The 13,072-nt window shown below is 46.0% G+C and overlaps 2 protein-coding genes across 2 annotated transcripts in view; one reads left to right on the forward strand and one right to left on the reverse strand.

The window, feature by feature from the left end:
* The window catches only part of NPHS2 (nephrosis 2, idiopathic, steroid-resistant (podocin)), a 7,074-nt gene extending 6,690 nt beyond the window's left edge, over window positions 1-384 (forward strand). The window contains exon 8 of the mRNA XM_009699441.1: window positions 106-384. Within this exon, the coding sequence (XP_009697743.1) occupies window positions 106-384 (279 nt within the window). The remainder of the gene's footprint in view (window positions 1-105) is intronic.
* Window positions 385-3,792: 3,408 nt separating this feature from the next.
* The window catches only part of AXDND1 (axonemal dynein light chain domain containing 1), a 19,447-nt gene continuing 10,167 nt past the window's right edge, over window positions 3,793-13,072 (reverse strand). The window contains 14 exon segments of the mRNA XM_009699443.1: window positions 3,793-3,893; window positions 4,575-4,711; window positions 5,570-5,604; window positions 5,606-5,665; window positions 6,816-6,958; window positions 7,108-7,189; window positions 7,191-7,241; window positions 8,094-8,198; window positions 9,162-9,230; window positions 9,233-9,284; window positions 9,859-10,055; window positions 10,738-10,818; window positions 10,821-10,836; window positions 11,437-11,650. Coding sequence (XP_009697745.1) covers window positions 3,793-3,893; window positions 4,575-4,711; window positions 5,570-5,604; window positions 5,606-5,665; window positions 6,816-6,958; window positions 7,108-7,189; window positions 7,191-7,241; window positions 8,094-8,198; window positions 9,162-9,230; window positions 9,233-9,284; window positions 9,859-10,055; window positions 10,738-10,818; window positions 10,821-10,836; window positions 11,437-11,650 — 1,343 coding nt within the window.

Genomic DNA, 13,072 nt, shown 5'->3' on the forward strand with positions numbered 1-13,072 from the left:
CACTAGCCCTGGGAATTTCACGGCGGCAACCTCCCTCTGTAATGAACAGTCCATGCCCCCTTACCCCAGTCTCACAGAAACCTTCTTTATTCCCCTGCTTGGTAGGTGATTGCTGCTGAGGGGGAAAAGGCTGCTTCTGAGTCCCTGCGGATGGCAGCCGAGATCCTGTCCAGTGCCCCTGCTGCTGCTCAGCTCCGTTACCTCCATGCACTGCACTCCCTTACCGCAGAGAAACCTGCTGCTTTCCTCTTGCCCTTGCCTTTGGATGCCATCAACCTGGCCTCTCTGGCTACCCACAGTCCTCGCGCAGCGAGCAGCCTCCTCACAGACACCACAAAGCTCCCAGAAAGCCCGAAAGACAAGAAGGACTCGCCCATGCTCTAAGAGCTGTCCCAGAAATGGTTGCCACACTGCCTCTGGTCAGTCCTGCTCAGCGAGGAGCAAGAAGGCTGGCCTGTGGGCAGCCCACCAGTAGGTCCTGGTCTGGAGGCAGGAGGGAAGGCAGACCAGGCCTGTAATATAAAGTGGATTGTACATGGAAGAAGCCTCTGCTTGTTTTGGAAAGGGAAAAATACGGAGCAGGAGCAGGGTTGGCATGTGTGTGAGCAGGGGGTTGAGGGAAGAAGGGTGTCATCCCTTCCCTTTCACAGGACCAGAGGCACCTTGACACCCTAAGACCTGGCCCTTGGGATCTGTCACCTTGGCAGGAAGGACAGACAAGTCCCTATGTACTTAAATGCCCCCTGTCTCCAAACGGAACAACCGGGCAGGCAGGGGTGGGAGCCCGAGGGTCGGTGGGGTCACAGGAAGGGGCTCAGCGTGCAGGCAGGTTGGCAGGTGCCATCAGCCTGGTTCTCCTGCGACAACAGAACGAGCTGGGTCTCATGGCTTAGTCCTGGTTATGGGATTTCAGTCACCACATACACATGCAGGCAACCAAGGTGTTTAGCCTGAGTTCTAAAATAGGAGGAAAAGGAAGAGGAGGAAGAGGAGGAAAGGCTTGGCACTTCTCTGCAAGGCACATCAGCTGTGCAGGGGAAAGGCAGGCTGTGCCGCTGCTGGTTTCCACTGGGGGGTGAGGCAGGACAAGGTCTGAGCTTGCGGGCATCTCTCAACATTTTAGAGGTGATCCGTTCAACCAACTCCTGCTGAGCAGACCAGGGGGAATCCAGCACTGCTGGGGAAAAGCCAACTGAGAGCCTCAAGAACAGTAACACTTTTGCCTGCTGCAGCTGCCTTGGTAACCTTTACACACAGGGAAGGAACAGGCAAAGTCCTCAACACTCCTATATATCTTTCCTGCCAAAAGCCATTTGAAATGACCAGGAACCTACAGATACTGCAATCCTTTCCCTTGGCAAAGATACAGAGCACTGCCAAAGGAAATAACACTGCACTCAGTTTCTCTGATCCTGGTGCCCTTTGGATGGATGTTAGCTCTGCTCCTGCCCTGTCACTTGACCTGCAGCATCTCCCCTTGCTTCCAAGCAGACCTCCCCTACACAGCCATTCCCAGGACCAGCGTTCTGCTGCTGGTGGCCTGTAGAGGCCAAGATAGAGGGCACTTTGTGGCCCTTCTCTTAATTGCCCACTCAGTAGTTGGCCGTCATGCATTTGCCTAGCAAGGGTTGCCCAGTCAGTCGCTCGCTCTTGTATTTTCACTTATTTTTTCAGTCCCTCTTTGCCTGCTGGCAACACTCATGCACATTGGCATCTATCATCAGTAATAACTTCTGTTAAATGCAGCTGTGTCACGAGGATGGCCTGTATGTACTGACTTCATACTGCTGCAAAGAAGGATCCCACTTCTACCAAGAATCACATATTCTGTATTTAATCAGCCCCTTCAGCTCCCTCAAGTCCCCTTCTCAACACTGGTTGCTCCCATAATACCTACTTTACAAGTATTTGCCAGCCTTTTTACAGCAGGGACGCCTGGCGAATCCGGTCCCCTTACAAGTGGCTGGGAAGTGGGAAAAATCTGCCTGTGAACGTCACGGTGATCACACGAGCATCCGAGCTCCAGGCGTAACCTCACATCTAAAGCATTCTGCCACTGCAGCCCTCTCAGAAGCGGGGGGCAGGGGGGCTGTGGCTCCTGCTTGTCTGTCTGTTACATATCTCAGTAGTGATCCTCTCATGGAAAACTACCTCTGGGAAGTAGAACAGCTCTGTAATCTTCCACTGGTGAAGACGAGCTGTGTAGTTACTTCTTTAAGAGGCTAGTTCTGGTTATTTCTCATGCTGCTGGAATACACCGCTGTTTCCCAACCTAAGGCAGAAGAGTGTAATACCACACAGACTGAGCCGCACATGATCCTTTCTCTGAACACTTCTCCGGCTGCATTTCTAACTCCGTGTAAATTGTTCCATCCAGACCAAGATTTCCTGGCCCATCAAGGACCAACACCTCTGCAGGTAAGGTCTCAAAGCAACAACACTTAGCCCGAGAAATGACTGTCAAAAGACATGCAGTTCTACGTCAGGGCACACACATTACCCTATTTGCAGTCATATCTGCAGAAGTCAGGCAGAGCTTTTTCAAACATGTAACTTCTCTGCAGTTACAGAAAAGGCAAATTATAGCTAAGAGCATCCTCAGTTCCAAAGAGCACGCCTTGTTCCAGCAGGATCTTCTCTCTGTTACATACACAGAGCTGGCAGAAACTTGTCATTTTACCCTCAGGAGCTAATACCTTCGAAAACCTTGCAGAAGGAAAACATGATTTAAAAATGTACTTCAGGATTAGTGATATGTGATGTTTCCAGAACAGAATTTACTCCGAGGGACTTGGCAGCGGTTACCTGAGCCGATGCGATTCCTGACAGTTTCACTGCCTGCTCTTCCAAGCTGAGACTGGGTCGAATTGCAGAGTCATGCCGAACCCAGGCAGCTCTTTTGGCTTTGCAGAGCTTTATAACTATACAGACTGCCCCAGGTTGGGGACCCGGCAGAGGCAGAAGTCCCAGGTGGCCACCTCACTGGGCATTTTGGCCTGTTGAGGCCAATGGGGTACTGCGGATAGGGAACCAGGGGGCTGAGATGCCAAACACAAATCACGGGGAGGTGGAGCATTTAAATACCATCCCAGTGCACTGAGCGGGTGAACTGGCATCGTCTGAAGTCTGATTTTGAGACCTTGGTTACAGGCAGTTCTCCTGTGGCAGCAATTTGAGAAAGGCCTTCAGGACCACACACAGCTTTTTGAAAGAAGGATAAAACCTTCAAAAGAAGATTAAAAGACAAACAAAAATTTGCCCATATAATTCTGTACAATTTCTTCCTAACCAGTCAGCTGATAACTGGATCATCCGAAGCCCAGAGGATGAAGGAGGTACCCATTATCACATACACAACCAGGCCATGCTGGTACTGAGAAAAAAAAAACCAAAACAAACCACCTTGATACAAGAGGAAAGAGGTGCAAATAATTTACTTGCATGATCCAAAAGGGACGAGGCAGAATGAGGTAGAGCAGCAAGAAGAGACTGATGAACACAAACAGGAGGCAAGGGGAGGGGAGGAGGGTGCACAGGCAGGAGGGATGTGGGTAGGAGAAAGGTGAGGTAGCAATGGTATTACAAGGGAGACAAGCTGTAAAGACAGTAGGGCTGTTGGAGGAGGTAGTGGGCAAGTAAGACAGATGTGGAAGTGGTAGAGCCAGCTAGAGGAACAGCATAAATGCTGAGAATGCAGAGAGATGTTGTGGTAGTGGATGAGGAGTAAGGCAGTGGATCAGGGGTGAGATGCTACTATGAATGGGCACTAAGAAACTACTCAGGCATTGCTGTTTAATATTTGCTTTTTCTGGATCCTTTGGACTGGCCAGAGGTAGAAGCTTTGGGACTTGAGCAGGCCTTGATTTCTGAGATGCTTTCTTGGAAATATTTTTCTGAAAAAAACCCAAACCAACAAACCAAAGCCATTAAAAATACTGCAGAGTAAAAATGTGCCCAAGGTATCACATTCTTAACAAACAAATTAGCCTCTCCTCCCGGTTTGATGTCAAAGAGATAGGATACACTGAAGGACTAAGGGAAGAAGTTTTAATTCCTATTCTTTCTCCTTCTCCACATCTTACATCTGTGCAGACCCAGCTGAAAAAGGAGACAAGAAAATGCTTTCATCCACAACAAACATGTGAGCAAAGAAACTCCCTGCCACACAATTTGGGCAAGATCAGTAGGTCAGCAGTGTTCAAACAACTCCTGGAGACAGCAATAACGTCCTGTGCGATAAACAAAAGGTCTGTGGCCTCTGAGAGCGAAGGGACCTGGAACATTATTTCTTTTCTACCCCAAAATCAGTGATCATATGACCCTGTGTCAAGTGTCAAAATCAAATAAATTTACTTTCTTTCAAAACCAGACCATGTTCAGCAGTTCTTTCTGTCCTGATCTAGAGTCATGGTAAAAGCCTCCTTGCTTGGCCTCTGACAAAGGGTCTAGACAAAACCCTAGGATGTGCCCAGGCGGAGAGGGTCCTGCACTAAACGGGAGACGAATGAGGTGTCCTCAAAGATTGCTTCCATCTCTCAGTCTAGGAGCGGGTTCAGAATACTGATTTTCCTGACCTTGCCCTTCTGGGATGACTTTCCCCTCTTTCTCCAGCTCACTCTCTAGCTCTTTGATTCTCTGCAGAGCTTCTTCCAGCTTCTCTTCAAGACCTTCAGATTTCTCCTCTGCATTCTGAGCACAGATCTCTGTTTCTCTGAAACATAGAAGCAAAGATAATGCTGAAACCTGAAATCTAAGCAGCTGCTGGCAGGGTACCTAAAAGGAAGATTTAGAAAGCTGAAACGTTCAGTAGGATTGACTGACTCCATAAAACACATTTATGGTTTCAGAGAAGGGCACTGTTAAAAGATCTATAAGGGACTTCGTGGCACGTCTCTGTAAACCCTGCAAATTGAATTAATTTTAAAACTCAGCTAGCAAAAGGTGAGACGCTGATCTTCATTGTGCAAGGATAAATACAGAGCACAGTTAATTCTATTAGCAAGGCTAATGAGACAGGCTTACCCTGGATAATGCAAGCTCACAGACAAAACAAGAAGTACGAAAGAATGTAATTCAGAGTGCCGAAGCCTGCTTAAGCATGGAAGAAGTCATTACCAAACACAAACTTTGACATGGTTCCGCACAGAGCCACCTGGGTGTCCTTTCATTGTGCTGCCCGCACTTAGGGACAACGTTGCGTGGCTGTACCTACCGGGGCACTAGCAGGCCCTGGAAGGGCTCAGCTACATTCACATAGCATCCTGCCAGTGCTAACAGGACCTGAAATACTAAGAAGTCTTGCAGAAAACCATCATGAGTACCTCTGCAATGCACCTCACAAGTACACAAACCAGAAAATCTGCACAGAGATGGCAGAGAGCTGACATAGGTCATATCTGCAGCTAACATAAATCAGAGTCTGTGGCCCAAGACAATTAGAACAGAAGGAAACCCAAAATTAAGCCAACAGACATTGGCTGATGCAGAACCTTATCAGAGAGCAGAACAGGCACTTGCCTGGGATGAAACCCTGCCTCGCTCATGCCTCCAGCACAGGACCAGTACTCACAGGAGCTGCACCTGCAGATGTTCCAGCATTGTCTTAATTGGCTTCAAACTCTTTCTGCAAAAAGGGAGTCGACAGCTTGGTGGGAGTCATCTCCCTCTGCTTGGGAAGAGCAAAACCTTCTGTAAGTGAACGTGAAGCCAACAGTGCTGCATTTCATCTGCAGCATGTGCCTGGTTTGGCACTGGCGTCTCAAAGCACAATCACAAAGAGCTCAGTATCAGCAAAGCATGTAAAATCAGAGGCTAGTTCAAGCACTGAACTCAGCATTAAAAATAGACTAAAATGCTTTTCTGACTCAGACATGAACATCTGAGTGGCTCATTGTCTTGGGTTGCTGGTGCATTCACTGGGTTAACAGAGGTTGGAGATGGCTGTAGCCTGACCAGGAGTGAAAGAACCCAACAAAACAATATTTGGAGAACAGAAAGAGGCAGCTCCTCACAGGGTCCAACAGGCATAAGTCAGTTTTCTTCATTTGAAGAAGACAATCAGGGTTTTTCTGTAAAAGTAACTGTTAAAAGATTCCTACTCTAAGCTTTGGAAGGTAATTGCGATTTCCAGAGGTTCATTTCTGTAAAGCAAATCAAAGTCCATAAAGCAACACTCCTGCGTCAACCACTGTCACTCTGCACTAGCTGCCCACCTCTAAAGCATGAAGGGCAAGGCACACACACCCATGTAGCATGTTTAAGGAGTGGGACCATTCAGTGACAGTTTGCTAAAGATCCACAATTTCTGTACCTCTAGGCTCCACTCTGGATGACTGACTGGCCAGGGAATGACTGCAAAAGGCATGCTCCTATGAAGAGCAACTTTACCAAAGAGCACCATCCCAAAGGCAAGTGGAGAAAACAAGGACCTAGGAGGCCAAAACAACCCAAACTTCTTGCTTCCCTGTTGTGGGATCTCCCTGACTCTCTGAACCTTCTTAAACTCCTCCCATGTGCTCAGCACCAAACCATTTTCACCATCCCAGTCTCTGCAGGTACTTCGGACTACACTTATCACCTGCTACTGGTCCCACGGAAGTCCCAGGGAGGTCAGGAGGACAAATTGCAGCTGCAGTAACTGTGCTAATGACTATTTAAAATTGTAGGAAGAGAGGAATCGGAGAAAAGACCAGCACCTTGCACTGCCCCAGCAGGTCTGACACAAGTGTTAAACAGGACCTCATAACAAAGTCCGGTTGGACAGCTCCAAATCTCTGCCAACAGACTAAAACCAACGGTGCGGTGGAGACTCCCACCCCTGTGACCGACAGGATGTCTGACTTCAGAGTCTGCAGGTGGATGTTGGAGTCACATCCTACATATCTGATCATGTCTGCAGTAGCTTCATTTTCCTCAGTCAGATAATCCATACCAGCACCTGGCTGCTGCTGGGAGAGAAAAGGAACAAGAAATAGGAGATACCACTAGCCTAGTGTCATTCAAGGCAGCTGTAAGGCCACGTTTCACATTGCATATACTGAGCAATAAATAAAAAGGCCCTGCTGGAAAGTAGCATATTGCAGCTACTACAGTCACCTGCACAAAGAGCACTTTCCTCCTTTACTTCTGAAGTTTCTTCCTCTGTTACGGGTTTCCTACTGCTGTTGGCACCTTCAGCTTCAAAACTCTCCCTGAGTTGAAGAAATGATAGTACCCTTCAGCTTAAGCTTCAATTGCAGTTCCTCTAAGGCATCATGAGAAGGATGAGGTGAGCAGCACGGTCTCTTTATCCATCCAAGTAGCCTAGGCAAAGCTAGCTGGTCTCTGACTTTTTTGCACATATTTAGACTTGGACTTCAGCCAGCTAGGAGGGTCCCATGTATGAATATATTTTAAATTGTGAATGACTATGCTAATTCCTGAACATTACATTAGCAGGACCCACTGTGACCTACCTGCTTTGTATGGGCCATGGCATGGAGAAAAAGAGAGGCAGAATGCGAGCTACAGCTCTGGCTGTAGACAGTCATGAACGATGTCACTCTGCTTGGGGGTTGAGTTCAGAACTGACACAAATAGTTCAAAACAATACATCTAAATCAATTTCCTCATCATCTGAATTTAAGCTGGTTTGTATGAAAGTAGACCAATGCCAGGCCAACCATCTATAAAATGCATCTAATTGTCACAGGCAGTCTCAGACATCCATCTAGCCACGTAAGGAATTAAACTAGAAGTCCAGCCTGATCTCCTGGGCAAGGTGACCACCAGGATTCCAGCTGAGTCCACCCCAATGGGTGAAGCAAAAGCTATCATGCACCATGGAGAAATGATCTACCAGTGGGGTAAAATCTCCTAGCTTCACAGAAGCTCTAGTTTTGCCTAAGACCTGCCCTCACAAGCAGCACTGTGATTTTTAACCCGTTTACAGTCATAACACCTCATAGTTCTAGCTGCCACTTTGAGTGCGTGCAGGTCCCCACGTGAAGCCTTCCCTCAAACAGAACTGTAGCCGCTTCCTTAAGGAAAAGTTTTGAAGCAGACCTTCATTCAAACTGGTTCAACCTAGAACAGAAAATGCAGTCTATCTATACCTCTGATCCAAAGAGGTTTCTCAGTTCTTCTAAATTCAGAAAGGAGACTGGAGTGCCTTTGATCTCTGAAAGGAGAAGACTACATGCTTGAATCCAATTACAGCACTCAGGTTGGGAAGACATAACAGCAAATGATTATTCAGGGATTACTGAGCAGACAAAATAGTTGTTATCATATTAATTCATTCAGTTAAATAATTCCACCCTTCTGTCTTTATTTGCCTACCTGGACTCTTCCATCCTCACCCAACAAAGGAAAAGGAAGACACGTTTCTCCAAGCTTTCAGACGTGGCATCTGTCACCAGCTAATCACTCCGACCCACGAATTCCTTCAACAAAAGCCCCTCCTCAGGCCAGCACAGAACACCTCTGTCATAGCCACTGCCCAAGCCCATGTGGAGAGAAATGAGTGTAAATCCCAGGGGTTAATTTTTCACTCACTAAGGTAACGCAGAACAGAAGCACAAGTATTTTCAATCCCTGCAGAGGCTTCTTACATTCCTTGAAGCAATGCCATTTGCCCTGTGCTCAAGGAAGCCTTGGGCTTCAGGAAGGGTCTACCTCTCACATTCCTAAAGCACAGGTGAAGCTCAGCTAAACACTGGTGATGACAGTAGTAGCAATTAAGAGCTTTACATGCAAGTGTAGAATAAGGAGGCGGCAGGTAGGTCAGTTGACTACAAAAAGTTTCAACTGCGTCTGTATAAAGGCATTTTGCACCAAGCACCTCCAGGAACTCCTAAGCACCGCTCAGGTCTGGAGGTACGTGGCTCTGACAAGCTTTGAACCAGAGGTGAATCTACTGCCACTTGTATGGAATGAATCTCACAGGAGAGCCCTCACATATGTACCCCGAAACAGAGCAAGGAAAATATTAAAACCGAACATGACCTGACCCAGGTTTATCTGCTTTCCAGGACTGCAGTCAGTAGAGAACTTGGGGGACCACGGTAATACACAGAAGTAGCAGGAATCTCCCTCCTCCTTGAAACCCTCACATGCTTTTTTCTCTACCTTTTACAAAGTAAATGCAGTCTCATCTACACCAGACCTAGACTGCTGGAAACACAGGCACCTTTTACCTTGATCTTATTCAGCTCCTCCAGCTCAAAATCAGCTTCTAAATCTGCTTCTAAACTGCCTCTGACCGTTCCTTTCGAACAATTGCATTGACAATCTCGCAGCAGCAGCTGCAAAGATGCAGAATGTCATCAGCCCTGTAGGAATGCCCTCAAATGCTTAGAATCAATTAGGTTGGAAATGACCCTTCAATCAGAAGCCATTGCTGTCAGCAAGGTACAGGAGCTATTTGTAGACCTCTGCACTCAAGAAGTCTCCAGAAGAGCAATCTTCACCTTGTCCGTGCCAGCGCTGCACTAACCCACAGAAGATGCGCAAGCACAGATTAGGTGGAGGCTTTGCTCCAGGTGACCTGGACTGCAGACTCGCTGTCTGTGCTGCTGTTACATCCTCTGGAGTTCAGCCTCAGAAGCGTGGGCAGAGCCCATGCAATCCCAGATGCTCCTATGTTCTATAGCAGCACTAGGTATAAAGCAGGTGCTGCTGTTCTCTTTAGGCGTTCATATCTTACTAGGCTCCCTACAAATACCAGTAAAGCCCATTTAAGGCCTGGGAAAAGATCCAAGGATAACCAAATTGACGGGATCTCTTGCTGTGATCAATCTCTCAGCATGCTACACGTTTTTTCTTGAGAAAACCCCCTTGATGAAATTGAAAACCTCAGCTGATACTTGACTATAGAACCAGCAAGTCTGCCCACCCCCCACAAGCAGCTCTTCAGCTCCATGCTGCAGCTTATGAGCCCTCAGAAGTCCGAGCTCCTCATCCATCTCAGCGTCTGACTCTTGCCACTGGCAACACTCCCAGGACAAGCGGTCTGCTGTCATCTGTCTCAGCAAATTCACCAGCCACAGGGTCAGGTTTCGATGCAGTTCAGTCACCTGCACAAAACATCAGAGCAGATCTAAATCAGTAGTGAATGACTGGTCTTGCAAAGTAGTCTGAAGTTAGTGCATTTCACCTAAGTCAATGTCCTACCTAATTCAATTAGCAAACTGACCGAATGATGGAAACATTCATTTTTACCATTTTTTCCTCCCATATTCATTCCTATTACGAACACATTTTTTCCTACTATGAATCTATCCTTCTCCCAGTTCTCGTTTAGGATCATATGCTGCTTATCAGCCACGTGGCACTCTCTCATGTCCAGAATTCAGTGTCAAACCAAAAATCACACATCACATTTGCAGAACATTTTAAAAACGCATAGTGAGAGCCTCTAGTCTACAATCCTGGGAGAAAGAAGTAAAACCACAGAGAACTAGCAGTCACAACAGCTCTCTGAACAGGAAACATCAATGTTATTCCAGAGGAAATGCTTGCTGAAGATGAAACAATAAAATTGTGGTCATGCACTGTATAGGAGACCTTACAGCTGTTTTTAGAGGAGTTCTCCTCTGCTCCTTTGGCTGGAAGACAAAAGCCACAAGTCAAACAGGAAAGAAAGTGTCAGAAGAGAAACAAGCATTCCTCACAACTGAGCTCTGGCCAGATAGAAATTAAAGGACAGACTGAATACTGGATATAGTGCTCTTATCCCTAGCAGTTTCAGGCTTGCACTTACTTTTTCGTTAAATTGGTGATGTTCTTCTCAACCTCACTATTCATGGACAGAACCCATTGGTGAATCATCTGAAAAAAAAATCTCTAGGTACTACCCTGAAAAAAAAAACCCAAATCCAGAAACAAAATGACATCTGGTGCACCAGACCTGTGGATCTCCTGTCTCAAAGACACCTTTGGCTTCCCAGCTCAAAGAAAATCACTTATTTTAGTACACCATATGCTGGAAATATGACACAGGCTTTTTTGTTAATGCTGTAGTTGTGGGCAATTTGGCATTTGCAAGTAATCTCTTACATATACGTTATGCATGTGCTCTGCAAATGATTTATTTCTTGACGATATTTACCAAAGGAGCACCATGAAGAGGAATATGCCCCTCCAAATCTGACTGTAAATGAATCACATACTTTGGGTTTTCTTCAAATGTCAAGATTTCCAAAGCAGGTGGCAGTTCTGAGGGAGACGGTGATGTTCCAGGAGTGATATTGAAGCCACCAACTGTTTCCACAGATATTGCCAAATCAAAGCAAATGAAAAGGCAGTCGCCAATCATTTTAACACTTCAGCTGATCACATTTATCCCACTGCCAGTTTCCTGCACCAGCGTCCCCACAAAAGAACATTTCTCTTTTCTTATGAGTGTAGTTTAATGTACAAGGCCATCCCAGACACGATTAACAACTCTGTCCTTACAAGAAATGTGCTTTCTTATTACTCTCAACTTCATGCAACTGGCTGGAGCCTATACAGCTCATCATGGCATCTACCTGGGCCAGCCACGCAGGAACGCTGTGATAAAATGCCTGCAGCTCAGCTTCGTGCATGCCAGAACCTCGCTTCAGCTTTTGCATCTTGAATAACCAACCTTCCATACTTCTCACCAAGGCTGTCAAAAACCTAGCTGTGCCTGCAGGGGAAGAAAATACGAACCTTTAATTACAATTCTTTCAGCCAACAAAAACAAAGCTGGATTCAAAGAGGGATGTCAAGAGGGACGAACAGCCTATGTGGGAACTGTCTACACTTAGGACTAAGAATGAGCTGTTTGGTAAGCACTGAATTCAAAGCACACTGAAAGAAAATGGGCTTGATTTGAAGCCCTGACTTTCCTTCTTGTCTTGGCAGATTTGGCTCCCTAGTTGCATAAAGGCTGAATGTAAGTCTTTTTAAAACAGCTTTGCAGTTACAACCCGATTCTTCAAAGATGCAGATAGTGCAGTACACACAGATGTGCAAAATGCCTGAACAAGGTAGTAAATTACTTGTCTATTTACTCATCTGGCACATGCTGACGGATATTCTGTTTGCTGGGGAATATGCTTGAAATTTAACAATGCTTGCTCTTGATAGCCAATGTTTAAACTTTCTCTAAATCCTGATAAGTTCCTGGCCTCCATGACATCTTATAGCAAAAATGACATGTTAAGTACATGGTAGTGATGACAATTTTTTTAATATTTCAGTTATTTTGATGCATGGCTCAGTTTCCCCCACTGTATAGTTGTGGGATAGAACTGGTTAACTTCTGCTCTGGATTGGGAGAAGTGCAATGAAGCAATGTTAGGATGTCCAGGCTGGTAAGAAAGGGAGGAGGTCACCCTCCGCAGGGTGGAACCTTTTGGAGCACACGAGAGGAGCTCCACAACCAGGCGTGAGTTTTTAATAACCAGGACGCCAAGGAGAAGCAGTAGGAATGATATTGTTTAAGTTTTCCTGCCCTGCAGCATCAGCTTAAGAAGAGGTAGGTCCCAGGAGGGCACGGGATGAGGGAGAACAGTCACTTCTGATCACTTATGTCTGGTTTGGCCATACTAGCCCTTACACAGTGTTCTGGATTGTTATTAAATAGCAGCTTCCTTTGGGAAGGCTGTCTGTAACATTACATTCATCTTATAAACTTAATCAAATCCCCAGTAAAAGAGAAAACCTCGCTGGAGCTCACTGGAGAGGTCACTCCAGTCCCAGGTGCCAATTTTAGAGTCAAAACCATCTTATTCTCACAAAGGAGGTACGCTGTGAAGGCTTTAAGAAGTGATCAAGGAAGACTGAATAAAAAGCAAATACTTAAGCCAAACCTTATAACTTTAATGTAAGTCCTTTCTTATCTCTCCTGTCTAAAACAATCTCATATCTCACTGTTCTCTCTCCATCTCTAATCCTTGTCATCAAATACCAAACCCTTTGTATTTCTGGCACATGCTGCTTGAGACCAGGTAATCAGATCTTAAAAGATAATAAATACTTCAGGTAATCGAGTGCCATTACCTTACAGGACAAAATTACCATGTTGTCAGTATTGTCTCTTACCTATTCTTTATAATCTCTTTCC

Source organism: Cariama cristata, unplaced genomic scaffold, assembly GCF_000690535.1.
Source record: "Cariama cristata isolate BGI_N322 unplaced genomic scaffold, ASM69053v1 scaffold4094, whole genome shotgun sequence".
NCBI classification, from domain to species: Eukaryota; Metazoa; Chordata; class Aves; order Cariamiformes; family Cariamidae; genus Cariama; species Cariama cristata.